The following is a 26951-nucleotide window of genomic DNA, read 5'->3' as shown; positions in this document are numbered from 1 at the left end:
CTGATAATCAAAGTGGTCTTAAACTCAGGATAATTCAGTATTTGAGTTGTGGACAACACAAGTATTTGCTTTTTTTTTATCACTTCATAGCTGCACTTCTACTTTGAGCTGCTTTTACTTCAAATGCACCTCGGATAAATGGGATATAATTCGTATGGTAACCGAGGTTACTGACTCAGATTTTTAAAATTCATTAATCCACTTACAGATATTTACAGCTTGAAGTACGTGCAGTGAAATTCGTACTTTAGCACGCTGCTTTAACCGTTTGTTGTTTGAGATGCATTTTACACACGGTTGCATGTGTCACATTACAGACTTCTGAATTGTTCCAAACAAAGCAGGATGTGAAATGTTACTTCAGCACCATTTGAAAATACTCAAAGTAGAGAAGCATCACAGAAGTCAGAAGATGGCTCAAACTCTGAAACGAGTGGGAAGGGATTCTGTTACTGACATGAACCAGTGCTGAGTTTAAAATTAATACTGCACTGTCAGTATCAGCAGGGGTTTTTTTTATAGGTGGAATTGATAAATAATCTAGAGTGTTACATTTGTTATTTGTTGACGAAAATCTACTTTAAGAAGTTGCTGAAAAGAACTGACAGGAAGAACAAGAGAAGTGAAGACAAATCTATTCTTACCTGATCCTGTCGGATTCTGATATCGGCTCCTGAAACAGAAGAAAGACGGTTTTATGAAACAGATTTTACAAAAGAGACAACAAAAATATATAGCGAGTTTGAACATGAGCTGCGTGTCGTCAGAGCTACGCTTCCATGTGTACTGTAAGAAGAACAAATTCAGCACACAGAATATCGTCCGCTTTCATATCAAACATGACATCCGGAGACAAACTGCACAAACTTAAAGTTGTGAAAACTTTAAAGCTCTACATGCAGGAAGCTTCCAGAAGATAACAAGAAACACGAGTTTAACATGACAAATATCCAACTTTCACACAAATGATCTGATTTTACTTAAAGATCAAAATATATTGTTTGTTTAAACACGTAAATATTTGTTTTAATTAAAGTTTTTTTTTTTTTACTGTGATAATTGTAATTGATAATTTTGTAACTAATGTCTTGTGTCCTGCCTGTCTGTATACTGCTACTGGATGCCTTGAATTTCCTTCGGGATCAATAAAGTATCTATCTATCTATCTATCTATCTATCTATCTTGTATTAATAGTTATTGAAGCTGTCCCTCATTTGCAGTAAGCAGGTTTAGTGTAAACACTGAGTCTGTTAACCCTGAATGGAGGGAAACTCTGCTTTCAGTAAGGGCAGTCTTTCAAACCTGAGAAAGAGGAGTAACTCAAGCTCTTTCCAGAAGAGAGGTAGCATTAGCTCTGTGTCTGTTACTATGGTAACTAAGTCTGTGAGCCTAACCTGGTCGGGAGCAGTTTTCTTCGTTGGTCTGAATAAAAAGAATCAAGTTGTTTTGATGTGATCTGTTAGGCATAACACTATATGCAATGTACTATTTAGTTACACGTGGTAGGTCCTTTGGGCAAAGCGCCTATAGATGAAAGGCTGTATTTACATCAGCGCATGTTGAACTCGTCTCGGCCTAATGAAAGAACTATGATTCACGGGAGCCTTTCATTTTTTAATTATGTTCTTACATTTTAAAATGAGCTGCTTCTCATGTCTGCATCTCTCCAGCTGGGTTTTCTAAACTTAAGCTTCAATACAACTCCTTCAGTTTTTACCTGTTATATTAAGTATGATTAAAGGTAATCACTTGATTAGCAATTTTCTCCCACGCTTCTCCCTTGCCTGTTTGTTTCTTTTACTAAAGACATAAGTACAAAGTGTATGAGTCATATAATGGGATGACTAAAGTAAGAGAGCTTGTGTTTGTCACCTGTTGCCATCAGGGTTCCCTTAATATTGGATTTCTTTACAGCTGTGTTGCACACGCTGTACTCAGTGACACATACTCAGAGTCGATTTAACTGACTCAAATCGGCTGTTCTGGAAACGAAAACTGAGAGTTGTTCATGTGAGGTAAAAGCCACTCAGAGTTCAGAGTTAGTCTCGTGTTTGTCTGAAACGTGTCCCCGGACTGCAGCGCTGTAAGAGAGTCGTCCCATGACCGATGTGTCAGTGACGTTAGGTCAATAAACATCAAGCGACAATGTAGAGACATTCGGATGTTTTCCGTTTCTTTATCATCTGTAGTATTGATCCCTGTCGACTTATGGAAACACATCCTCACCCAGCATGCATTGGAGTTTTGATCGATTACCAACAGAGCAGTATTATCAATGACTAAGCTGCTGTGACTGGAGCGCTGAAAGGCCAATCACACTGCAGTTTTCTGTCCTGGTGATTTGTTTGTGACGCTATTCGTTTCCTCAAGTGTCACTATAGGTAATCAATATGAGGAGCATGTAGAGATGAAAAGCCTCCAGCTAGTTAAGATAAATCCATGTTTCATCTCCTGGCCTCTGGAATGTTGCATTCTGGGTATTTTGGGAAATATTTAAACCACATCCATGTAAAGGTCAGACTGTGAATATGAACGGATGACGCTGGAGTGATCCCGTCTCTGAGAGAGCTGGAGCTGAGGCGGGGTTTGAGGAACCATTACGTCGCACCCACCTGTCAGTCACGTCAGCTACGTGCTTAACTATGCTTAACCCACATCGTTTTCAAAATCAAACCGAATCGTTCAATATTCAGCCCGTACAGTGTGTGACAGTGATGACAATAACTAATAAGAGCTATTTTGGGGGTTTTTTTGCACCAGGCTGTAAACACATTTATTTATGCTGTAAAAACAGGCAATTTTTTCCAGTCGTGTGTGTGTGTGTGTGTGTGTGTGACATCCGAGCGGACACTCGACAAACTGCAGGATTTTGCACTTTCACATTGGCTTCATTTTGTCTCTTGGTAAAGATACAGAAACAACCATTTATACAGCCTGATGTGAGTTTATACCATTCCACTTTATTTCTTTATCCGGTCACACTGAACATGACGTTACATTTTTTCACAACGTCAATTTTGTTAATATTAATGCTAAGAGTTTTGTATTCATTTAAAGAATAAGGGGGCATGGCTGATTTGACAGACAGGTGGGTTTATTGTAGTGGATTGCCTGGAGGATTAAGCCCCCCTAATCTAAGGATTAAAATGACTGAGAAAATGTACTTTTATATTTAAAACATACACATCAAGGCAATTTACATGATTTGATTATTTTTTCAATTTACTTGACAGAATTTAATGAATTGTTCAACCCTTTTGATGCATGTAAAAGGAAATCAGGAAGCAATATTTTTCTGTACTTCTTTTTACTTCTTAGGACAAAAGAAGGGTGATTTGATGATGATTTTTTTATGTTTTTATTTTTAAATATTTACAATTCTGAAGAAGTGTCCACTAAAATGGATATCATGCAAGGCTGCAATTCATTCATTTATTTTGTAGTGCATTCTTTTACCCATTACATTTTCAGTTTGTCACAAGTTCACTGGGCTGGAGAGAATCGTTGTATTTAAGTTTACAACTGCCACAGTTTCTGCCTGCAGGCTGCCGGAACAGAACGGCGGCATGCATCTAAGGGACAGGGCATATTATGGGATGGCATGGGTTTGAATTCAGAGTCGAGCTCTTTCCATTGAAGCACATTGATTGAATCTAACGAAATAACTCGCGCAAATGATTGTTTTTGAAACCTGCAAGTTACAGTTTAATCTTTAAAATAAACTGAGTTAAAGACGAACAAAGTAACTCCACATCAAATATTTTCAAGTTCAGCAAAGTCTGACGCAATGCATGGCAAGCCAGCAATGCATGACGTCCAATTTAGTGAACGATTTTCTCCCAAACTAAAATCAATACCTGGACATTTTCACAGTAACGTTGTTCTTAGTATATTTCTGGTAAGGCTTATCTAGAATACCAGGATGTGCAACACATCTATTTTTAATTTCAAGGACATTTTTGCTACTATTTCCAACTGCAGGTCAGTGCATGGGCTGTTAAACTCCACTAAGGTGTTGAAACTATTCGATCAAATCCCACGCTTTTAACCCCATGCTTCAAACAGCTTTTCAATCGCTGTACACTGTAGTGACCGGTTTGTTTCAGCGCAGGCAGAGGTCAACCCAAACACAGCATGAATTGTCATTTTGCCAAAGCGAGGGAGGGAGGGAGGGAGGGAGGGGGGATTGTTTGGGGGCGAGGGTGGAGAGAGTACATGATGATAGTTGTCCCGCTCTGACCTACCTTGATGTGGGACAGATGACACTGATTAGAAACAGGAGGTTTGTGTTTTTGTCTCTGTGGCTCTTCTGTCTCCTGAACCCCCGTCTTTACTCCTCTACTCATCCCCAACACGTCCTCATTGGACCCGGTACCTTCTGTGACATCACCTTGTTGTTGACCCGCCCCCTCATCCGGGAGAGGCTGATACCAGCTGTCGGGCCGCTGCATTGCTGAAACCCAGTCGTCCCAGCGTCTTGTCCTTTCTGCAGTTGGATCCCCCTCCCGTTGCTTCTTGACGTTAGGGCGGCAACGGCGGCGCTCAGGGGCCGGGCTTTCATGTTCTCTAGAAGTTTGCCTGCCCAGTAGTGTGAGGCTGGCGGGGCTGAGGACCCGACAGGTGATTTCATCCAGGAAGTTGGAGAAGCGGACCTTGTCCTCCAAGGCCTGCATCCTCCAGTTCAGGTCAGTCCTGCAGGGGGAGGGCGGGGCTGAGGACCTCCTTGACACTGGCTGTTTTTCCTCTGAATGGTCCAGGGACAGAGTGGGCCGGTGGGTGTTGCTGCTGCGGCCCCGACAATCATCCAACAGCTCAACTGACTTTGACTTCCTTATGATGTCATATGCATGCTCTAATCCTAAAAGGGTTGGCTGCTTCAGGATGCTCTTTGGGGTGGGGGCAGTCTGTGTCCTGTGCACCCAGCTGTGATGCTCTGCTCTGGGGCTGGAGCTTGGGGAACGTTTCCTGGCTCCTATTTGGCTTCGATGTGCTGGATAACTGTCCTTTGCACTGCTGATGAAGTGACTGACTGCATGGTGAGGACTCGTAGTGACACCTGATTTTGTTCTTGTCCTGGTCGTCCGGTTAGGGCGGTTGGCGTTGCTGCTGAAGAGGGGTGGCGGCGGGATGCAGAGCTCCAAGCTAGACAGGCTAGACACGTCCAGTTCACTTTCAGAGAGAGGAAGCTGTGGAGCGCCATGTCGTGACCCGGCACTTTGTGGCCATTTAGAAGACGCGGCGTTTGAAATCAAGTTAAATTGCCGCAGAGGGGTGGGAGGTGCGTTTGGGTTTACCTGATTGATGTGCTGTGGTGCAGGTGGTGGCGGAGCTGCGGGTAGGGCTTGGCGTGTCTCACGATGCTGTGGTGGAGCCTTACGGTATGGCTTCCTTGCAGGGGCTGCACTCGTCATCCTGGGCGCTACTTCCCTTTTTCCTCACTTCCTTCCTGTCGGTGTGTCAATCCTGCCAGGAGAAGAAGAGTTAAATGAAGCAGCAAGTGACGCAGATGCCCACCAACCGCAATCCAACCGCCCACCACGATGCCTGAACCACAACTGTACTCTGCCACTGCTGTCACCCTCCCTCTCTCTCTCCCTCTCTCTCTCTCTGACCCTCTGCCTCTCTCTCTCTGTGCAGATCAATGCTTGTTCGCCCCTTGTCAACATCAAGCATGCCTCCATCTCTGCACACACCTGCATGTTTGTTTGTGTTTTTCAGTAGCTGGCAACCAAAATGAGTTGCGTCTCCTGTGTTGACTTTTTTTTTTGTAGTTTTACATTTTTTTAACTCCTGTTAAGGTTAATAGCAGAGTTTGACACTACAATATATGTGTACTGTATGTGTGTAGTGTGAGCAAAGTGTGTGTGTGTGTGTGTGTGTGTGTGTGTGTGTGTGCCTCAGGCGGCACATTGATCTTAGTTTGTTTCCAGAACAGGAAATGCAGCTCCATTGATCAGAATGAGGCCAACAATAATGTGTCAGCATTGGCTAGCTAATCAGAATGACACAGCTAGCATTGCTAACAGAGGTAGCATAGCAACTGAGAGACCATAACCATCTCTGATCCAAAGAAAAACTCACAACAATGTCCAACCATGATGTTATACGCCATGACAGAATCATACAACATCTTATTACTAAGTAACTGAACTAATTAAATTAAAATTTAATTTAAAATTAGGATTTTGTGAGACGCTGTTCCTGCAGGTATCCACTGTCTCAAAGTCTGTCTCTGTTCAACAGTATGTTCCATTTAGAGTTTGTCCATGTCACATGACCACGTTCTGTCCTGTCTGAGGAGAACAATGATCACTTGATGGTGACATTTTGTTTCTCAGGCCAACACACACGTATACTCACACCCACATGTCATATGTCGACCCCTGAGTAGACACAAATTGATGACGTTTCAAAGATATCTCTAAATACTAAAATACCTTAGACACAGACTTGCCTTGGATCCCTGCAGAATGCAAATATTATACTGCATGTGTGAGTTACACAATAACACATATTCCTTTTTAATTACATTATTTAATAATACTATAATTACCCTGTCCACGTGGTTAAAATGAATGATGAGCCTTAACTGATAATTGTTAACTTTCTGTCGCCCATTATGGTCCTTGCACAGCTTACCTTGAATTTCCCTCGGGATCAATAAAGTATCTATCTATGTATCTATCTATCTATCTTACCATGTAAAACGATCAACACAATGTGGAACTTCTTTATATTCCAGTTAGCACGTAGAATTTGCTGTTTGTGCCTTGCATCTCTCTCTCAGGCCTGGAATATTTTAAAAGCAAAATATGTATAATAATAAGTGTAAAAGGACCCATGCGGTGATCCGTCGATGACAATACCCATAAACCTTTGCTGCTGTTGCCACGTTGAGCACTGTGAAAGAGGCTTTCTTAAAACAAATGAATCTTTTATAGGGTTTCTACAAAATGCTATAATTAGCCTCAGCTATTGTAAAATTTAAAAGCTCTGTTTTTAGCTTTTTTTTGTGTGAAATGCACCCTGGGAGTTGTAGTTGACTTCTATCTTATCTATCTAGTTATTATGTCACCAGTGTTCTTATTGTTCTGACTTTTTATCCAAAAACTACACATGTATGATGATGAATAAAAACTTACGCTATAACTTCTTGAACTAACAGCTGAGCTTAGCTCTTCTCTAAAAAACACAAAATCGTTTTAAATCTTTGAAGAAAACAAAATCATGAAAAAAATGTGCCAGCTTCGGTCAACCACAGGTAAGAGAAGCAGATGCTCTGCTCCACAAACATCAACTTTAACATTGGTCATAATAACCTTGACAAAAACAGGCTTTTAGGAGGCATCTTTTATTCTCCTCAGTTTTATGTTGCTTTTCTGTGTCCTCTTTCACTCTTTTGTCCTTTTTGCATGTTTTATTCATTCACTTATTTCTGCCCTCATTCACTGCTTCCTAGATGTCAATGCCTGGCAGCTTCTCCTTATCTCCTCTCAATGCCATCCTTTATTTCATCACTTTTCTTTTCCCTCCTCCTTTTCTTTATTGGACAGCTTTGGATTAAAAAAAACTATTCAGGATTGTAAATGTAAACCCAGTTTTTCCATGATGTTTCCGGATGTGACATTGCCATTTCAAAATGTGCCTTTGTACCTGAAGTGTGAGCTGCTCCGGTACTGACTTCATCCACGGAAACAACACAGCTATAAAAAAAAAAAAAAAAAAAACACACATCAAGGAGACTTAAAAACAGAGCAGGTATCTGCTGACGAACACATCTGCTGTAGGTAAAACACACACACACACACACACACACACACACACACACACACACACACACACACACACACTATACATTATCACTGCATTTAAGTAATATCCATTCATTAATATTCACAATGACATCAGCATCTTTATGACTTCATGAAAAACAAAAACCTGATTCTTCCCTTTCACTGAAAACATCAAATAAAACGTTCAAAAGCTTGAAAAGAGCCAAGGCCACAGAGGGAGTTTGTGTGTATGTGTGTTTTTCTACCCTTGTGAGACCAATCTGTCCCTGAATAGAAACCTCACCTCGTACGTCAGCACAGAAAACTCATCTTCTCTCTGCAGCGTCTTTCCTCAAGCACTCTGACGACTTCCTCCTCTTCTTTCTCCTTCGGGCATGTGAGCCTCCGGCCTCTGATAACCTGAAACACAAGACGGTCGGATGGAAAAACAAGAGTCAATACCTGCTGTCCGTCAGCCTGCAACACACAACAGAGGGGGACAAAACGCTCGAGACACCAGCTTAAAACTGGTTAAAAGACATTCAAATACAAGCTAAACGAAGGCCAACAGCTCAAAGCACAGGCTAAATATAAAGAAAAAAAAGCTAACGGCTAAAAATATTGGTCAAATATAGGCAAACAGCTGAAAACAGGCTTAAGCCGGAAACGTTTAAAAGTTATAATCAAACATGAAAGACATGCCAATAACTTAAAAAGATGAAAAAAAATGGAGATCCACAAACTGGAAAGAGAACAGTTAGCTTTTTTTAAGATGCGGAGCCAACGCTTCAACGTATCACGAACAAAAGTTTAACAGCTAAAAACACAGGCTACGCAAAGTCAAGAAAACAACTACACAGACTCATCCTGCATTTGTGTTGGAATGACAGTAAAACTGTTTTCTGACTGGGAGGATTCGTGCTACCACTCCTCAGAACAGCTTCCCACCCATAACATGACGAAATTGTATGGAGTAGACTGAATTACCTCAGATTATGCAAGAACATGGCAGATCAAAGTAATAGTTAATTGTCGAAGCCTTGAGCGAGTGGCATGAGAATTCACAGTTAATACAGAATTTAATTATGAGATGAAGGTTGAAGTGGAGTTTTTAGCTCAGAATAGAGACTAAAGGCAGGATGACACAGTGAGGTCCGGCTCGATGGTCGACATGGTCGGTGTAGTAGGTGGGTCACATGAGTCTTCATTACCTGGCTGGCTTTAAATACCGCCGCATGTGACAACACCATTTGGGTTGTGTTGGCCAATAAGGGCCATATGGTAGGTTATGTAATTCATCAGAAGGGCAGAATTGGGATGATGGGTTTCTTCCATGAGGGCACATGAACAGTGTGTTTGAGTGAAATTCAAAAAACACACAATCAGACCTAAACTTCTCTCATAAGTGAAGTTAAAAGCTACAGGAACATGAAACTGACACGCTTAGCTAAACCTCTCAAAATAAGGTGGATGTGACAAAACTATGACACAAGCCAAAAGGCGAAAATAAAATAAAAATATATGAAACAAATGACGACGAACAAATAACCCGAAGAGTGCGCATTGACAGGAAGAGGAAGAATTGCAAACAGAGGAGCTAAAATGCCAAACAGCACGAGCTACAGCTTAAAGACAGTGGCACGGGGAAAGAATCAGGTCAGACACGCAGCAGTAAGTAAGGGTTTAGCCAAGTTAACCTCTCAATTACCAGCTGTCAGGAATACGTTTAAATTCTAATTAAATAAACAGTTAGGCAAACAAGTGTAATTACCACCTCTTCATATGAATACACACACAACTCCCAGATCCCTCTAGTGCTTTATTAAATCCTCAATGATGCTAATGTGGGACTTGTCAGAGTCAGTTCAAGCACTTATAGTTGATTAACATTCATTTTACTGTTTCCAGATTTAAAAACATCTCCGCTGTTTTCTGGAGAGAAACGAAAACTTCAGATTCCTCAAAATATATTCAACCTGAATCAGTATTTTAGTCAGTGTATTGTCTTCCCCGTGCACACCCTCAGCCCGGTCAGTGTTGGGTGACTGCTGTCGGCCTGTTGGGTGAACCCGTTGGCCTAATTCAGACTGAAAACGACACGCTGCCTTGTAGTATCGTCAGAGATTTGAGGTAAACATCAGACCTGTAGCCCTTCACACACTGACCGTTATCATACATTTATTTATATAGCACTTTAAATACAACCAACATTGTGCCAAAGTTCTTCACAATATACAAATACAACAATTGTCCAAAATCAATGATACAACTCAACGAGACCTCCTCACCTGCCAACATGACATTATCAACTGTGAAACACTTACAGCTCCTCACCTCTGATGTATATTTTACCAAACTTAATGCTTCTGCAAATGTTAATATATATCTGAATCAGTTATATCTTACTGAAAACACATCATTTATTTATTCATGTATGGATGTTATCAAGTGTTCTGTGTTTCCTTGTGTCTCTTGAAACATTCGTAGTGATGATTTTCATTGAGGAACAAGACTCTTTGAAAGAGTTGACTTAACGAGATGTAACAAAAAAAGCAAATGCCATTCACAACAAGAAAGGGGATCAATGTAGAGGGCGAAGATAATTATCAGTTTGGAAAGTGTCGAGGAGTTTCTGGGATTCACAGTCTGTAAGTCCTGACGTTAAAAATAAACCAGACAACAGGAGGATCACACCAACAGTTTCAATCTGGCTCCTAACCGGCTGCAGCCTCCTGCCACACACACACACCCTGCTTTATCTGTGTGTGTGTGTGTGTGTGTGTGTGTGTGTGTGTGTTCCTGTGAACTGAGTCACCACGGTCTGTATTTCAGGGAGAACGACTCAACGATGCGTCTCTGAAACGGAGAGAATCATCCCGCTGACAACCTGAACAGCTCGCTCACCTCTCACTGAAGGTCAAACTGTAGCAGATGGCATGCTGGGAAATCCTCACAGAGGACTGTCTGTGAGGTCTCTATCTGTGTGGCTGTCTGTTACATAACTTAGTAATATCTTTTCGATTTTGATCAACTGCTGCTGGTCAATGGAGCTTTACAAGCGGGGAATTCATTGTTTTTGGTAGATTATTTTGGTCATGATTCAAAGTGTTGATAAATCAGATAAGTACAGACCAGCAGTGAAAAATCATTTAGGAGTAAATTATTAGGTCAGAATGATTAGCGATGTTTCTGATCCGATTATAAATCAGCTGGTTTTCAAATTTTCTAAGCACATCAATGACCTCAGTTATTGACCATCTTGGTTTCAAAATCAGGACTAAAGTTTGCTGTCATTGCCAAAAGCAAAAAATGTAAAGAAGTAGTTCAAAAGAAGTTTTGATAAGGTCGGTATCATAGAGTCATAGCTCTGTTACTGCAGGGGTATTGGAAACTCCTCGATGGCGGCCGCCATGCTGTCTGACCTTAACTTCCAGCCAACATAACGACAGGCTAAGAGCTGAAACTGAGGCGCCCGACTCTCTCGCTGCTCAGCTTCACATCTTACTGTCAATAATGTTTATCGTTCATCATGACTCATCATGAATCAAAACAGATGAGTTCATTCAGCCCTCGTACAAAGTATGCATGCGTGGCGTCCTGACGTTTGGTGACAAGCACTGTCACAGATACAAGTTTCAACCTCGCTTTTAACCAATTTTTTAAAAAGACAATTTTAACGACGTGCACATGAGCCCATGTTGGTTTACGATCTTTTGTATTTTTCTTAACTGGATATTCAGTCATAAATCAAAGCTTTGCTCCGTGTTGTTTTTAGCCTGGTGGCTAGGCTAGTCGGTCCCTTTTTGTGGACTTCGGCATCAGCTTCCTTTATCAACATTGGAGGCTGCAGCTTGGTCAACACAAAAATATACTGAAGGAAATAAAGCACCTCTACAGAACAACACTTGTCCAACTGCAGCTCAGCAACAGTAATCAGTGACAGAGTGTTTCATCATTTGTGTTTCTCCACTTGTTGACATTAAATATATTCTTCCCTTAAGGACACGACAATCTGGAAGCGTGCTGCGTCTTTATAAACTGTGGGAGGAATACCGCCAAAGATAGAATGAGAAGCCAAAACCACCACGTTGACTGACATGCTTCAGTAATATTACTGGATTTTGCACAGATATGACTGAAGGCTTGTGTGTGAACTAGTGCCATAAAACTGTACGCTGCCAAAGTTACAAAGTGCAGTAATCAGACGATCGGGCCAATCAAATGTTGCTGCTTTACTGCTCAAGCAGAAGACAGAGGGAGGATTGTAATAAGATGGAGAGCTGTCCTTTACACTCTGACATGGTCCTGCCCCGCAGGTCGAAGTCGACATGGGGTGAAAATGACACATTCGAATACACGTCACACGTCACAGAGGGACAAAGGGCCATTTAAATCCTGAGATTAGACAAGTGACACTTCGGTGTCACTGGAAGTGCTGTTGTTAAAACAGAGGACCAGGCGTGAGGCAGCAGACAATGATTAATGCTGCGTTGGGAAGTAGGAAATTCCGAGTTCCCAGTCGGAAGTGTCAACTGGAACGCCCCCTGAAGTCGTATTTACTTGTCGGAAAGTCAGAGGAATTCTAGAAGTAGCCCGAGTTCGAATCCAACATGGCTGCTACGTGCATCAACTGTACGCTAAAGCTGTCACTTTACAGTGTGTGTTATGTGCTCCTCTCTTCGTGTGATTAAATCAATCACACTGATAGTATCGTTCAAGTTGTCGTTTTATTTTAGTGGATAAACTATCATGTAGCGCGTTGTTATCCAACAAAACAAAGGTACTCCAGGAGGCGTCCACGTAGCTTTAACTGACTTGCAACTACTCCGAGGGAAACGGAGCGCCGCATAATAAGCAAGTGAAGTTCCTTTAGAATCCTCAATCGGCTGGGCTCTCTTCCGAACACAAACAAAGGGTCATCGCAGCTATCGCTAAGCTAAATGCAAAGTCGTCTTCCTCGACATAGTGTCATACAGGCAGTCAAGTCTGAATCATGAAAAAGATGATAAAACTGATCAAGAAACACAGACACAACATAACACTGACAAACACATTTCTCATGGATTAGGCATGAACAATAATCTTATTTACAGGCAACACTGAGTTAGCCAATCACCCTTTCCTCTTTGGAGGGGATCTAATAGAATCATTGGGCATGCTAATGCTTTTAGCTTCTTAGCTTGCTGCAGACATTAGTCAGCACACAATCAACTGGTTAACTACTGCTTTCCCCTTCATTTGGCTTGGAGCCCTAATCCCTAACCCTAGTACATGATGGGTGAGCATATCATTTGGGTTATTAATAAAGTGCCTCGACTCCACTTTGCTGAAAAAATCGTTTTTTCTTAAAACACAAAGGGGTTTCCTTCAAAAACTTTTGTGCTTAGTTGCAAGTGTGACCACCAAAAGTCTTTGATTTGGATGACTTTTTATTCAGAGCTTTCACTTTAGGCTACAACACAGCCTTGACTCTGTGGTAGAGTGCATTGCTTATGAGAAGGATATCATTATCCTTGAATGGAGCGATGCCAGCTTGTGTTGTCTCAAACATTTTGCCGGTGATCAACACCGTCTCTTTCCCCGTTTGAAGTCTCATTCAGGATCTGCTGCTGTTCACCAACTCATTTCACTGCTTCGCTTATTCATTGCATCATATTGTCGGTAAAGATAGAATTTAGCCGTCCTAGTAATGATTATTCAAGTCTGCCTAATTATCAAAGAACATTTCTACTCTCAAGAGGAAGATGTTGTTTCTCCCGATGTGTTGGTGTGACTTGGTTAGCTGAGCGAGCGCCCCATGTACAAAGTCAATGAACTGGTAAGCTGGTTTGAGCCCAGCAGCCTGTGGCCTTATGGTGAATGTCTATCCCAGTCTCTCCTCCCGACAGTTCTATGATTCTTCAGCTGTGATATCTAAAAATTATTCATCTTTTCTCTTCTCAAAACAGAACTGAATGTTTGGAGTTTTTTCTTGTGTGCAAGCTAACCAATTCAAGGTGTGCTAGAAGCCATGTACACCAAACTCTGGGCATTTTCATCATGCTCAAGCATGTTCACATAGTCTTCAGATGACTCAGGTGAATGAGGAACTCACCAACAGATATTCAGTACATGGCCTTTTTCAACATGATTAGAAGTCCACCTTCTAGGGCTGCACTATATTGGAAAAAAACAACCAGACATTGCCATATCTTTTCTATCTGCCATATAAATTGTGAAATGAAAAAAACAACAACAAAACAAGAGAAACGAAGTCTGCTTTTTAAGTCAATAGTAGGATGATAGTAGGAAGTGCATGATGTGTGATTACCTTCTTGAATATCTGAACAACAAAATGAACTTTAGATAATAAACACATTTAGGGGCTGGATATGATCTATAACTCTGTTTTTATGTCTGCTGCTGCTCTTCACGTTTCACTCAATTCTTGTCGTGTTTGCCGCATGTTCCTCCTGAAACCAAAAACACTTTTATTCTGGTATTTTCTTTCCAGAATCCAACTTGTGATGTCACAAACTGAGAACATCTGAAACAGAGCATTTTTCTCTGTGTTATAAGACTCAAGCAGACCAAAAAACAAAGGACTGGATGGATTCATTTGATGTTTTGTGAGTCCATGGACCATTAGGTTACCCAAATAAATGTTCAAAAACACTGTAAAAGTGGATTTTTCATAATATGTCCCCTTTAAGACTCTGATGACTGGAATACACATCACTTTAGCGTGATGAGTATTAACTGCACTGTTAAATGCAATCTGACTACTTTTATTCTACATTAGTCATAAATTGACCCCTAGTCCAATTCCTATTTGTTTGTCTGTCCACACAGCAGAGGAAGAGGCTGGCATCAACCGCTCAGAGAGCACGAGAGTCACAAGAGTCATCCCATCCATAATCCTCTCTGGGCAAAGATAAACCCCTGTGCCATGTAATCCAATGCACGCACACGCACACACGCACACACGCACACACACACACACACATACACACTGCTGAGCTCAAAGAGTTGATCAATCAATAAGCTGACATGAAATCAAATGTAATCTGGAACAAGTGATTCATTTCACACTATTTTTAACAAACCAAACAGGTTTGTCATCAAGCACTGGAGACATGAATTAGTAGAATAAAAAAAGATCGTTCATTAAAGTCTTTATATACATTTTTTTCCAAATGTGCTCAAACAACTCACACAGCAAAATCTTCTTTTACATGAAGGCATAAATCATATCAAATCAATCTAATAGATGATCGATAATACGTTACAAGTTCAATGACAATAAAGCTTCTATTCATGTTTGATCTACAATCATGCAATTCATTATCATTTAGGTTAAACCTGTTTAATGTGCAGCTGTTTTATACACTGTCCATGAAAGAAGAGGAGGCAGGTCTGTACAAACATTTTGAGAGTGGGTGACCCAGGTTCAAATCCGGCCTACCACACGTGTTCGACCACTCTCTCTCTCTCTCTCTGAGGTTCCTGACTCTATCCACTGTCCTATCTCTAGAATAAAAGCTTTAACAAGTCAGAAAAAAATGATTATTACCCATCACATAACCCTAACCCTGATCACATTGCCAGAGAGAGAATCCTCTGTGGCTCTCCTGTGTCTCCTCCATGAGTGGAGCTTAACCCAATCCATGTTGATCTTTACATATCAGGTCTTTGTTTGGTTTCATTTCACCTACTCCAGTCCATATTATGGAGCGTGCACATGAGCCAACAAGTGTTGCTATAAACATGGTGACAGCACAATCACACAATCTTTTCTCCTCCTTATCAGCCCAAAGACATAATAAAGGACAAGTTCATCCAAACAAAACCCTCACATTATAAATCTTGTCTCCATAAAACGTTTATCTTTAGTTCATAAGCCAAGCTGGGGGATCCCACAGTTTGACCTCATTGGTATGTAAAGAAATCTTTATGATGGTTATGAAGTGGAAGTACTGCAGTGACATGTGCGTTTTAATGCTGTATCACATATTTGACAGATCCTGTAGGATAACGTGTATACGACAGTGCCTTGTTACAGCAGGCAGATTTATTACATAACACTGAACATCCTTCTGGAGCAGATGAACAAGACCACTTTTTTAATCTTCCCTTCACCTACAAGCGTGGACCTGATGTTTGCGTTGACAAAAAAATCCACGATCTTCATCTTTCTCTTTGCTGCTGTCACGATTCTGGAAGAAACTTTTGATGAGGGTTCAGGTTTATGAAAGACACTCGGTCCTAAACACAGTGGCCCGAGTGTGACTTGGCTGTCAGCACTTTGCTCTCTCCTTATGTTTTAACTCCACACCTCCTGTGCTGTTCCACTGAAACATATACTTTTAAAAACAGAACAAAAATAAATAACTGATGAGCTTTATTTGAGGCATTAACACTCAAAAGGTGCTTTGCATTTTCCATCAACTGTTTTATATTGGTGTGTAGTGCCCACCAGAGATGCAACGCTACAACACTAAGATTCCCAATCCACCTTTCTGGGTCAGGATCGGACCAATATCCGAAACCAGGATCGGATTGGTGCCATCTGTACTTTAGGTATTCTTGCATGCTGCAGGGTTGGGAATGCACAGTTTGATAACAGGATTGTTGTCCAGTTTTTCGTGTGCGTACGTCGATGCTCATGAAAACAGAGTTCATATACCCCCCATTGCATCATCGCTTTTGTCAACCGGAACTCAACCCACACTGAACTTGTTTCATAGTCTGACATCAGGACCCATCTGACCCTGATGTCTGAAGATACATTCAATCTAAAAGCTGGTCTGATAGTAATGTTGGCGCTTCATGTGCTGAGTTTGTAGCTTTTTACTCAGAACAAGACAAACAAGCTGAAACATGGTTCTTTTGTCTGGAACCATCATTTGTTTCTTTGTACAACCCAAACACTGATTGGGGAGAAAAAATGACAATTTAACTGAATGAAGTAGTTCATGATGAACTCTGTAAATTGTAATGAAAGTTACAGAACTAGCAGTAAGTCCAGAGTGAAACAAACAAAGAAAACCTGGACAGAGAGGGCAAGTCAAGGACGCGTAGCGAGATCACGTATCAGGCCTTCTAAACTCATAAATAAAACATGAACAACATTTGCTCTGTTCTCCCAAATAAAGTCGACCAATGACAAATATCCTGATGGGATGAAAACAACACGTCAAACCAGGACCAGAAGTGACCCACATCTTCACCTTCAGTCCCATCAAATACAAAATAAACTCCACGTTGAACACAAACAGCCTTCAAAACACCTCATTTCTCCCCTTTCATCCTTCCTCGAATGCCTCCTTATTCCATCATCATTTGTTTCCCTTCCTCCTCCTGAACTCTCTCCATCTGTTACTTCCCTCACAGGTCCTGTTTATTCAACATTTCCCCTCATTCTTCTTCCTTTAACATCATCCTTCCTCTTCTTCCTTTCTGCACCGGTTCTTTGTGTACTGATGCCTATTTCTTCCATTTAAATCCTCTGGTCATTTAAAATCCCAGTTTGCACCAAGTGTTCTGGCTCGGTTCGGTTCGGTACACATTTATTGGCGTTTCCACCGTCATTCCAGAGCTGATTTGGTTTTTGGCGACTAATTAGAGCACCGTAACACTTGCCATGAACGACCTTGGGGAATAAACCTCTGCTCGGCGTCATCCATTGTTGCAGTTTGTTAACCGTGCTGCATTCTTCTTGCTACACTGTCACTACCATGTCACCTTATCCAGCTGACACTCGGCTTACAAAGTTATGGTAAGGCTGGTTGTGGAAAGGCAAGCGAGGTCAGGGTTTAAATATAAAACTGTACTGAGTCTGACAGCTTGGTAGACATTGGGCTAAACCATAGACAGTAGATATTAATGGACACTATGCAGGATATCCCGTCTTAGTCTAACTTTCTGTAACCTAATGACAGCCTGAGAGTAGGAACCTGGTCACAGTTTAAACTTCCTGACGAACCACTACGCCGCGTCCTCCTGTCAATCCGGTCATTAATGCTGTAAAAATAGGGGAGTTCTGGGGCTCTTGGAGTCAGCCTCAAGTCTCGATGAACAGCAGGATGTTTCAACACCAGAGGTGTTCGCTTGAGCTAAACTTACTGCTTCGTCATTCCGTCCACTTACCATTCATTCTGCCTTTGGTTTCCTTCGCTTTCACCGCCACATCATGGCCTCTGTGATCCGTTTATCTCTGTCCTCCACGCAACCCGTCTTCAACTCCACATGTTCCTGTTCATGTTTAACCCATGACCTCCTCGCTTGCTTCTTTATTTCCTTTATCACCGTTTCCTTCAGGAGCTCATCCAGCGCTTAACCAGACACTTTAAATTAATAACGGAGTCGGGCACCCGGCCTGGAGGTTGAGGAGGTGGGTCAGTCAGTCTGCACTGGACTCTGCTGACTCAGTTCTGAGGAACACGTCTGCTCCACTGGAGCGAACACAAAGACAACTTCACTATAATAAAAAATACATGGAGCATTTTTCACATAAAACCCTCCTGCAGCTGAAAACTAAAGAATGAAACAGAGTGCTCGTCGTCCTTCAGCTTCACCTGCTGCTGTAAGGGACTGTTCTTTGTAACACAAGAGCTCTCAGTATCTCAACGCTCTCTCACTGCTTTTGTGTGTGACAGCCTATCCGAACAGCGCTCAACAGGAGCGAGTGTCAGGGACAAAACCAGCTCCAGTCTTCTGCTGTCTGTTGGAGTTTCCCGACTGTGTGCTCGTAAAGCAGTGTGGGGCGAAGTCTTCAACCCGGCGCCCTCTTTCGACTTCCGTCTCCATCTCTTACACAGACGGACGAGAAACGAGAGGGGCTCTACAAGGCACCGACGCTCGCTTTGCTCACTCAACAGAGCTCGTTAGCTTGTTTTACAAGGTGGAGATAGTGACAAATAAATTATTTCTACAGCCGTAATGGAAATGTTGTGCTTTGACTTGTGTCAACACTGAAAAAAAAAAAAGTGTATTCACAAACTCAGTGAGCTGTTTGTTGTCGACCCTTCGCGTGTCGTGGTGTGAGTCAATAGCTCGTCAGTACACCGCACATCCTTTTGTCCACCTTCAACAGCATAAAACCAGATGACATGATCGCCAGAGGAAACATTTACGGCAAAGAATACACACTGTGAGGAGTACATTCTTAATATCAGGGACCACGCTCTTAGCCTAAGCCACTCATTTTCAACTTTATGACCCAAAACGAGTTGCAGTCTTTACAGAAATCTTTTATAACTTGTGTTGAATTGTTTGGGGATCCAATTTTTTATATGCAGAAACATTTAATCTATGGACTCCTTCATGCAGGAATAATCCAAAAAAGAATACTGGAGCACATGAGCCCTTTAAAGGCACATTAATTAAGGTGATGAGAAAGGCTCCCACACACTGTCTCGCTTCATACAGACACAATTATTACATGGAATAAATCTGGTCAGTATAAAGCGAGACAGTGTGAGGGAGCTTTTCTCATTGACATCAGTTTGACCCGACGCATCTGTCACACATTCAGGTGGGCTGACATTTTTTTTTTCAACAGACTTTATTCAAAGGTCATACGTGTCACTGCATGTAAATGGGTGAAGTATCCCTTTAATTATTCGTTTAACAGAATAAGAATTCTGGTGTCAACTAGCAAGATCGACAATTTTTAACCGTTTAGTCAACTCAACGCCAACATGCCTAATCTGAACACTAACCCTCAACCTTTTTTATTATTTCGAACATGTGAAAGGAATTACAAAAAAATAATAATGAAAATAAATAAAATTAAGAATAAGAAAATAAGAACAACAGGTTAACATGTCTGAAAAGGAGAAGTAAGAAGAATAAACTTACTTAATACTCCCCCTTCTCGAGTCTCAATCTTTAATCTATAATCACTTCCATTTCAATCCTATGACATAAAATAAAGTTGAGACAGTTACCAAGACTGTTATTTTACAGTACATCTTTGTAATCTGGTTTTCGTGGGCTTCCTTCTTCCTCTTTGAACTTTATGAAAATCTCTTTTTGAACTGAATCAAGCTTGTACACGAAGCTTTTGAAAAACACGAAATGGAGAAGTGTTTACATTTTTGCCTCATTATGTCTACTTTCTTCAAACCATCTGAGAGAGGATATTTTCTTATTGGAGTGGTTAGGGGCCTTAAAATCAGACAGTTTTCCTCGGACCTGCTGCTTCTCCTCTTGGAGCTACTGCTTTATTTGTCGTAGCCTCTATTCTGTCTCAACTCAAACAACTTCATTATTCAAGCAATCTTCACAGGCCCTCCTGTCTGAATGACAGAAATGTGACTCGCCTGAACATGACACCAATTTCACTGGAATAAAAAACCAGAGCCGCTTCGTCTGAGACTGAAACGCACACCTGAGCAGGTGAAGGCAGCAGGACACGCAGCTCACATTTCCTCTCAGTGGAAAACACACAGAGTGACAGATGGTGTCTGTCAGTCAGCTGTGAACTCTGTCCTCTTCATTAACCCCTCCACACACACACACACACACACACACACACACACACACAAGCTGTTCAACAAAACTGTCTTTTATTAGCCCACTGTGTTCAGTGTTTCACCGAGGAACACCTTCATCACCATGCTGCACGGTCTGAATCAGATCCTTTCATGTCAACTCAGACCTCACTTCCTGTCAGTGTTTGCTGACGTCATAATGAAGATAAAATGAGTCCGATGGTTTCCTAGCAACAGCAAGGACTCCAGGAGTCAGTGCGAGAGCTGGTTGCTTTGAATGAAATCAGAACCTAATTAAAAAGAGTGTTTCAAAATACAAACACGTGCCGCATACAGGCTTTTAAACATGTTCACTTTGTCAGTGATCAGAGAAAGAAGTCACATCTTGTAATGAAAACAACCCACTACTGGCTGCCGAGTACTTCTATTGTTGTTACTATTGCATCAAAAAAAAAGGTGTCGATGTCATTTGATTTTTACAAGTGTCATATTTAGGTTTATTAATTTGATATCCTGACAATAAATGGAGGATGTATCGAACAAACACTGTTCAGCTCGACTGCAGCATCAAGGTGACACACTGCTGTGCTTCACTACATTGCCACAAACAGCACGGCTCAACATGTGGCATCGTCCCCCCACTAAAAGAACAACACCATGGGCTTCAAGGTAAGAAGTGCTGAAAGGAAGGCTGACTGGCCTGTTTGCTTTGGATTTAAATAATGGATTTAATACATCACGAAGACCATTTCGTATACAGCTTCACTGTGTTTCTGCAGCACTCTCATGCTGACAATAAGAGAGGCTGCTGTCAACATGTGATACATAATGCGGAGTGCATCCATAATTTACCGGTGTGGTGATTTATTTTCCTATACGTGAATACAGCGGCTGATTAATGGGTTGGGTGTTTTAGCCAGCCTGCATCTCAGATGAGTGCCGAGTTTAACTGAATACAGTGACAAGGTTTCGATCTTAAGTGAAGCAACCATGTCAACCAATGTTCACTTCCATCCTGAGGTGGGTACATTTCAGGGTTTTCCCTTCAATAAAGCCGACCTTAAGGGTCTCGTACCCTCAAACTCCTGATCCGAAGCCAACAATATAAACTTTGGCACATATTTATGATGCGACACTTCCTGTTACATTATAAAGGTTAACATGAACCTCAGTGCTGATCTATCATGTCGGTTTAATGGACGCCCCTAGAAAGTCATTTCCCTGTTGATGAAACACGTTTAGAGTCAGACTATTTGATAAGTCTGAAGTTAAGAGCACAGGTCCATCAAAACGGTGATGCATTATGGGGTGTTTGTAGTCTTAATATTGTAGCTAGAATATTGAGTCTATTCATGCCTGTTAACATTGCATCTCTTCAAATATTCACAAAACAAAAAAAATATTCGTGAAACCTGTATCAAAGTCTGAAAGGGAGCTTGGACCTCCAGAGACTCCGAAGACAAGCTAGCAGCTCCGTTAAGCAACATGCTAACACCAACGCGTCAACATCTCGAAATAAGCGTCAAGAAAAACGAGCACACTGACATTACTAACATGTTGAAGGTTTTTTATGTGATCACACTCCTATCGAAAAATGTGGGTCTTAAACGCCAACTGCTCCCTACATATGACTGAAGGACACATTGCAATGTGGGCATGTGAATTAATCACATCCCAGAATGTGGGATAGTTATGCAAATTACCTGAAACATGTCATGTTGCCACTTTTTTTTGTGCTGCTGATTAATTATTGATCTAGGAGGTCTCATTTTCCATTTGGTATCTCGAGCCCTCCGCGGTGTAAGACTAACACACAGAGGACTGTGTGAGGCTCGCGTCACCTGACTGTGAACATGAATGTTACGCAGCTAGAGTCTCAGATGTTGTCGGCTGGGTGGCTCAAAGGAGGCATTCAGTTACACGAGGCAGCTATTTAGTGAGTGCATTCCAATTACCAGAGGTATCCTTGGCTCAGCCACACCTGCAGCCGACAACCACGCTTCAGTTTTGCTCCGAGAACTCACCGGAAGTCTCTACATTTTAAAAGGGTTTGATTGTTAATTGGAAAGTGCAAAACCTATTATATTTATCTGCTTCAATTCATGTTTACGCCAAGGTATATTACAGAAAAAATAAATACTAGAGTCATTTTCCCCCAATATCATGCAGCTCTTCTGTACTAGTGTTCAAACTTTGTGCTTTACTAAGGACAGGCTCGGGATGCTTTGGACCAGCCCGGACTTAAGCTGCAGTCTCTCATCTCACAGGTTGCTGTGGACCGGCGAGACTCACACCTTTTATTTTAAGTCATATTGTTATGACTATGAATAAAGCGTTATTCACTAAAACTGGTATTTTCACTGATATTCGAATAGCTTTTAATGGCCCTTACTAGTGCAATAATCGCAATAATAATCATTGCCTTTTTTGTATATTTTTTTCTGCTTCTTCCATGCATATTTTTTGTATATTTTTTCCAACGGAAGAGTGTTCTATTTATCTTATTCATTATATTGTTGCTTTTTTTGTTACCTGCTACATTTTTTGTTTTATTGTATATGCTGCTGGAACCTACATTTCCTTGAGGGAGTCATCCCAAAAGGATCAATAAAGTTCAGTCTAAGTCTACTATCACCATAGCTGTTACTGTTGATATTGTAGTTGCTGTTTTTCTGTGTGACTGTCTGTCTGAATATCTCTATTCCTCTCTCTCTACACCCCGCTCTGCAGCTACTTTAGATTCAGATTGTTCAGATTTTTACTTTATTGATCCCGCAAGGGGAGACTCTGTGTTTACACTCTGATGACCAGGCTACACACACACACAGGCTGCAATACACACATGAACAAACAGGATCCTCTGGACATGCACAGACGGAGAGATGTCAGAGTGACGGAGCTGCCCCCGGCAGGCGCTTCGGAGCTGGTGGTGTGTGTGTGTGTCTGTGTGGGATTCAGTGCCTTGCTCAAGGGCCCCCCAGCAGTGCTCAGGAAGTGGTCTGGCACCTCTCCAACTTCCAGACCAATTTTCCATATTTGGTCTGCACCGGGACTTGATCAGGCAACCCTCCGTATTCCCTGAGGACTACTGTCGCCCTTTAAAGATAATCAAAAATAAAATCTGGCTTCATATAAAACATGGGCGTATTCTACATGACTATTGGTTGCTGAAGCAGACCTTCAAAGCACAATGTCAGCTGTCGCCATATCGACGTGGTGCTAAGGCGGGCCTGGAGGCTCCTGAGAAAAAAAGTTCTCTCCACTTTGAGACGACAAGCATTTCACTTTTCTACTTTTTCTTTTTGGCTATTTTTATATACTTTTCAATACGCATCGAGTACCTTCTAGTTCAGTTAAAGGGGCTATATTTAATCTTCCAAAATGCAGCGTTTATAGAGACACCACAGGCCGTTAGGTGAACTGCATCAGTAACCTGTTGCTTCCTCTCGCTGGTGTGCTCGTACAAACACGAACAAGTGTCATCATCAGCTCTTTACCGACAGGAGAGGTGACTGGACATACACACGTGAATGTTTATAGTTTGAAGTGCTTTATATTTGAGACTACTAAACCATAATTGACTCATGAGCGCTGACACAATATGAAAAAGAAATGTGGATATGCAACAGATGAGGTAAAGACGATAGTTTGACGACTGTTTTATTTTGTTTATAAAGCCTAATAACCTCTGGACAGAGCACATGCTACATTGACTGCTAACCGAGTTAGCTCACTTCAGATGGGCAGCTTTAATTATGACCCGAGTAAAAATGTTAAGCAACACAAATAGTGAACATCATTTTTCACATCAGATCGTTATGCTTATTAATGGGCGATAAAAACGATGCATGCATGTAAAAAGTTACATATAGCACCTTTCATTTTGTAACTATTGATCTACTTAAAGTTTATTATTTACTTAAAAAGCAGCTTTTTATCCAAACAGGAACTAAATAAGACTTACCGGTAGCTAGTTGGTGTAAAATAATTTTAAAAAGCATCACAAGTACTGGGTTGAAATGCAAAATAATGGATTTCAAGCTTTCAATTAAAATGTATGAAGTGTTAAGTATTAAAATTCTGCAATTAAGTTTTTTTAAATTTGAAATTCAAACATTAACTTGAACTTTGTGGCGAAAGTTCACATTGAACTGCAATGAGCCGTTCAGATTCAAAATGAGCAGTCTATCATTGTATCAGGCTGTCTGAAATAGTTTACAGTTCTCAGTGTAACGTGACCATTTGCATGCACTCCTGACCTCAGTCAATGAAGACAGAAATGTTCTGGCAAAAGCAACAGGGGAGTGATTCAGGAGATCCGTTGTCTCTCTGCAAACAGCAGCCCATTGCTTTGGTTGAGAGAAACAGGACTTCCTGTCTCAGCCTAACATTTAGACAATCCCACAACAGGCTGGAGCTGGGCACGAGGCAACACCCACATCGTGCCCTCTGTCAATCAGGTCAGCCCCCCCTCCCCATATATGATGATAGTGATGAGCCCATGGGGACAATAACTCATCGAAACAATATCGTTTTTGCACCAGGCTGTAAACATGTTCATCTTTGCTGAAACAAATGGCCATTTTAGAACAGGGGGTGAATGCGACTCCTCAGGAGCAAGAAGATAACCTCCAGAAAGACACTCGAGGAACTGCCCCTTTTTTTTTCACCCCCGTGCATCATTGAACCCTAACCCACCACCAGACTGGTTGCTTGACCTCGACCTGCTGATATATGATACAAGTTAACCTTTGTCGTGATTTGGCGCTGTATAAATAACATTGATTAAGTGATGTCTGCATGCTCACATAAGCCGACTATACAACGGGCTGTAAAGGAGGAACACACATCTGTGTCTCTCCGTCATTGGCTGATACAGTTTCTCCATCCTTCCACCCCTAACCATCATGAGTCAGAAGGCCTCTGGACCAGGTAGACCAGTAGGAGTTGGAGTGGAAAAAGTCATGATGTCATAAAGTGATGATTACTTTTCCCCTCAGTACTGCCTGGAAGGAGAGAGTGAGGGTTTGTGTACATTTTTAAGTGAAAAGAAGCAGCAGAGTCCTGATTTAATGACTGCAGTCACTGCACAAAAAAAGTGACTGTTGTTTGATAAAGAATTGAATCACAACTGCAGAGACATTATCACCACAGTGTTTCCTCAGTCATCAATAACCGACTTGTTACTAACTTCTAGATGCTTCCAGCTCCCCAGTGTGCCCTCGATAACCTTCTAAACCCCCCCCCCCCCCAGGATCAGGACCAACGTAGGCACAGAGCTCACTCTATGCCTACGTTGGTTTAGCATTGCTAAATCCAGTATCATCACGTGACCCACTGCCACACAAAAATGATTTGTCCTGATGGACAATCCCTTTTATGGGAATGAACAGGCAGCCAGCTGTGAACGCTGCATCCACTTCTCGTTAACATCATCCGTGAGTTGACTGAGTTAAAGATGCAGATCAAACCTGATAACCGGTGAGTAGTTTTACTGTGGATTAACTGACTGACAACTGTTTTGTCAATTTATTTATCAGTTCCATATCAGAAATGATCGCAAATATAATCGCAGTGATGTGTTCAGGTGCATTTTTCAAAAGTGCAGCATTTGTCAATGAACCTCTGAGGGCATTCATCACCATAAACATTATCAGCCTGTTTCATTCACTTAGGACCATTTCCACTTCAAATACGGCATCAACAATCAGAGATGATCAGGTGATGATGTTACAATTACAGAACACACAATATGACACTTTCTTCACATTTTTACACTGGTTAACTTTTCATTTTTCCATTAAAATGTCTTCAAACTAAATCTATTTTGGGGGGAGGGGGGCTGAGGGTCTGTGGCCCTTGACTGTTGTTCCCAGTTGGTATTCCAGCCTTGTAATGGGTTGTCTGGAAGTGCAAGTGGATGTGATTCAGTGTTCAAAGACTCACACTGAATGATTCAGGGCTCCACCACCTGAGCAAGATCATCCGAGCCCTCGGTTGCGTCTGACAGGCTGACGGGGGGACAGACACGACAAACCCTGCATGGCTCTCTGACACCGGGCCGGATCCGGTCCTGAACATTGCACCGACACCATGATTCAGCGATGTGAGCCCGCTCAGACTCACTGCAGGACTCACCGTGGCCCAGTTCAGACCACAACAACCTGCACCCAACTGTCACACACACACCGACCGACACCGAATAAACCGACTCATACGAGCCACTCACCTCCACACACTCAGTCTGTGACTTCAGCTCATGCGGGTCGGACCTTACCTGTGCGGACGTTTAGCACGAATCGGCTCCTGGTATCTGCACAAACAAATCCCAGAAAACGAAGGGGAGAGGAAACTTTAGCCGGAGCTCCGATCTGCTCCTCAGGCGGGGCGAGGAGGGAGGGAGGGGGGGCTTCAAACCGATGAGAGGCCGGGGAGGAGCGCAGTGGTCCGCCTGTGAAGGAGATCCGAGTCTGGAAGAAGCAGCAGCTGCAGCGGACGGCAGGAGGAGAAGCAGCCGGCGGAGGCGCTCCGTTTGTCGGGAGGAAATCCACTCAGAGCCGCTCGGATAAAGTTGATCTGCTGCCCTGCTCTGCTGTCGCCATCTTTACCCGCGGGGCATGACGGGTAATCCTTAGGAATCCCGTCCCCCCTCTTCCCCCCCTCCTCCTTTCCCAAGCCCCCACCATAGACCATACTCACCCG

At 42.0% G+C, this 26951-nt stretch overlaps 2 protein-coding genes across 2 annotated transcripts in view; both read right to left on the bottom strand.

The window, feature by feature from the left end:
- tjap1 (tight junction associated protein 1 (peripheral)) overlaps window positions 1–26951 on the bottom strand; it is a 39965-nt gene extending 13014 nt beyond the window's left edge. Inside the window, exons 1-5 of the mRNA XM_079363377.1 lie at window positions 26527–26951; window positions 8078–8193; window positions 7655–7704; window positions 5296–5464; window positions 645–673 (exon numbers count right to left, since the gene is read on the bottom strand). Of these exons, the coding sequence (XP_079219503.1) occupies window positions 645–673; window positions 5296–5412 (146 nt within the window). The 5' untranslated portion in view covers window positions 5413–5464; window positions 7655–7704; window positions 8078–8193; window positions 26527–26951. The remainder of the gene's footprint in view (window positions 1–644; window positions 674–5295; window positions 5465–7654; window positions 7705–8077; window positions 8194–26526) is intronic.
- Window positions 3535–5289, bottom strand: LOC306835632 (uncharacterized protein; the record flags this gene model as incomplete). Its single annotated transcript, XM_079362298.1, has 1 exon — window positions 3535–5289. A coding segment is annotated over one exon (1146 nt), but the record flags the coding sequence as incomplete, so codon positions are not given.

This window comes from Symphodus melops, assembly GCF_947650265.1.
Source record: "Symphodus melops genome assembly, chromosome: 15".
Taxonomy (NCBI): domain Eukaryota; kingdom Metazoa; phylum Chordata; class Actinopteri; order Labriformes; family Labridae; genus Symphodus; species Symphodus melops.
Note: the sequence above shows the minus strand (reverse complement) of the source record. Positions and strands in the feature narration are given on the sequence as shown.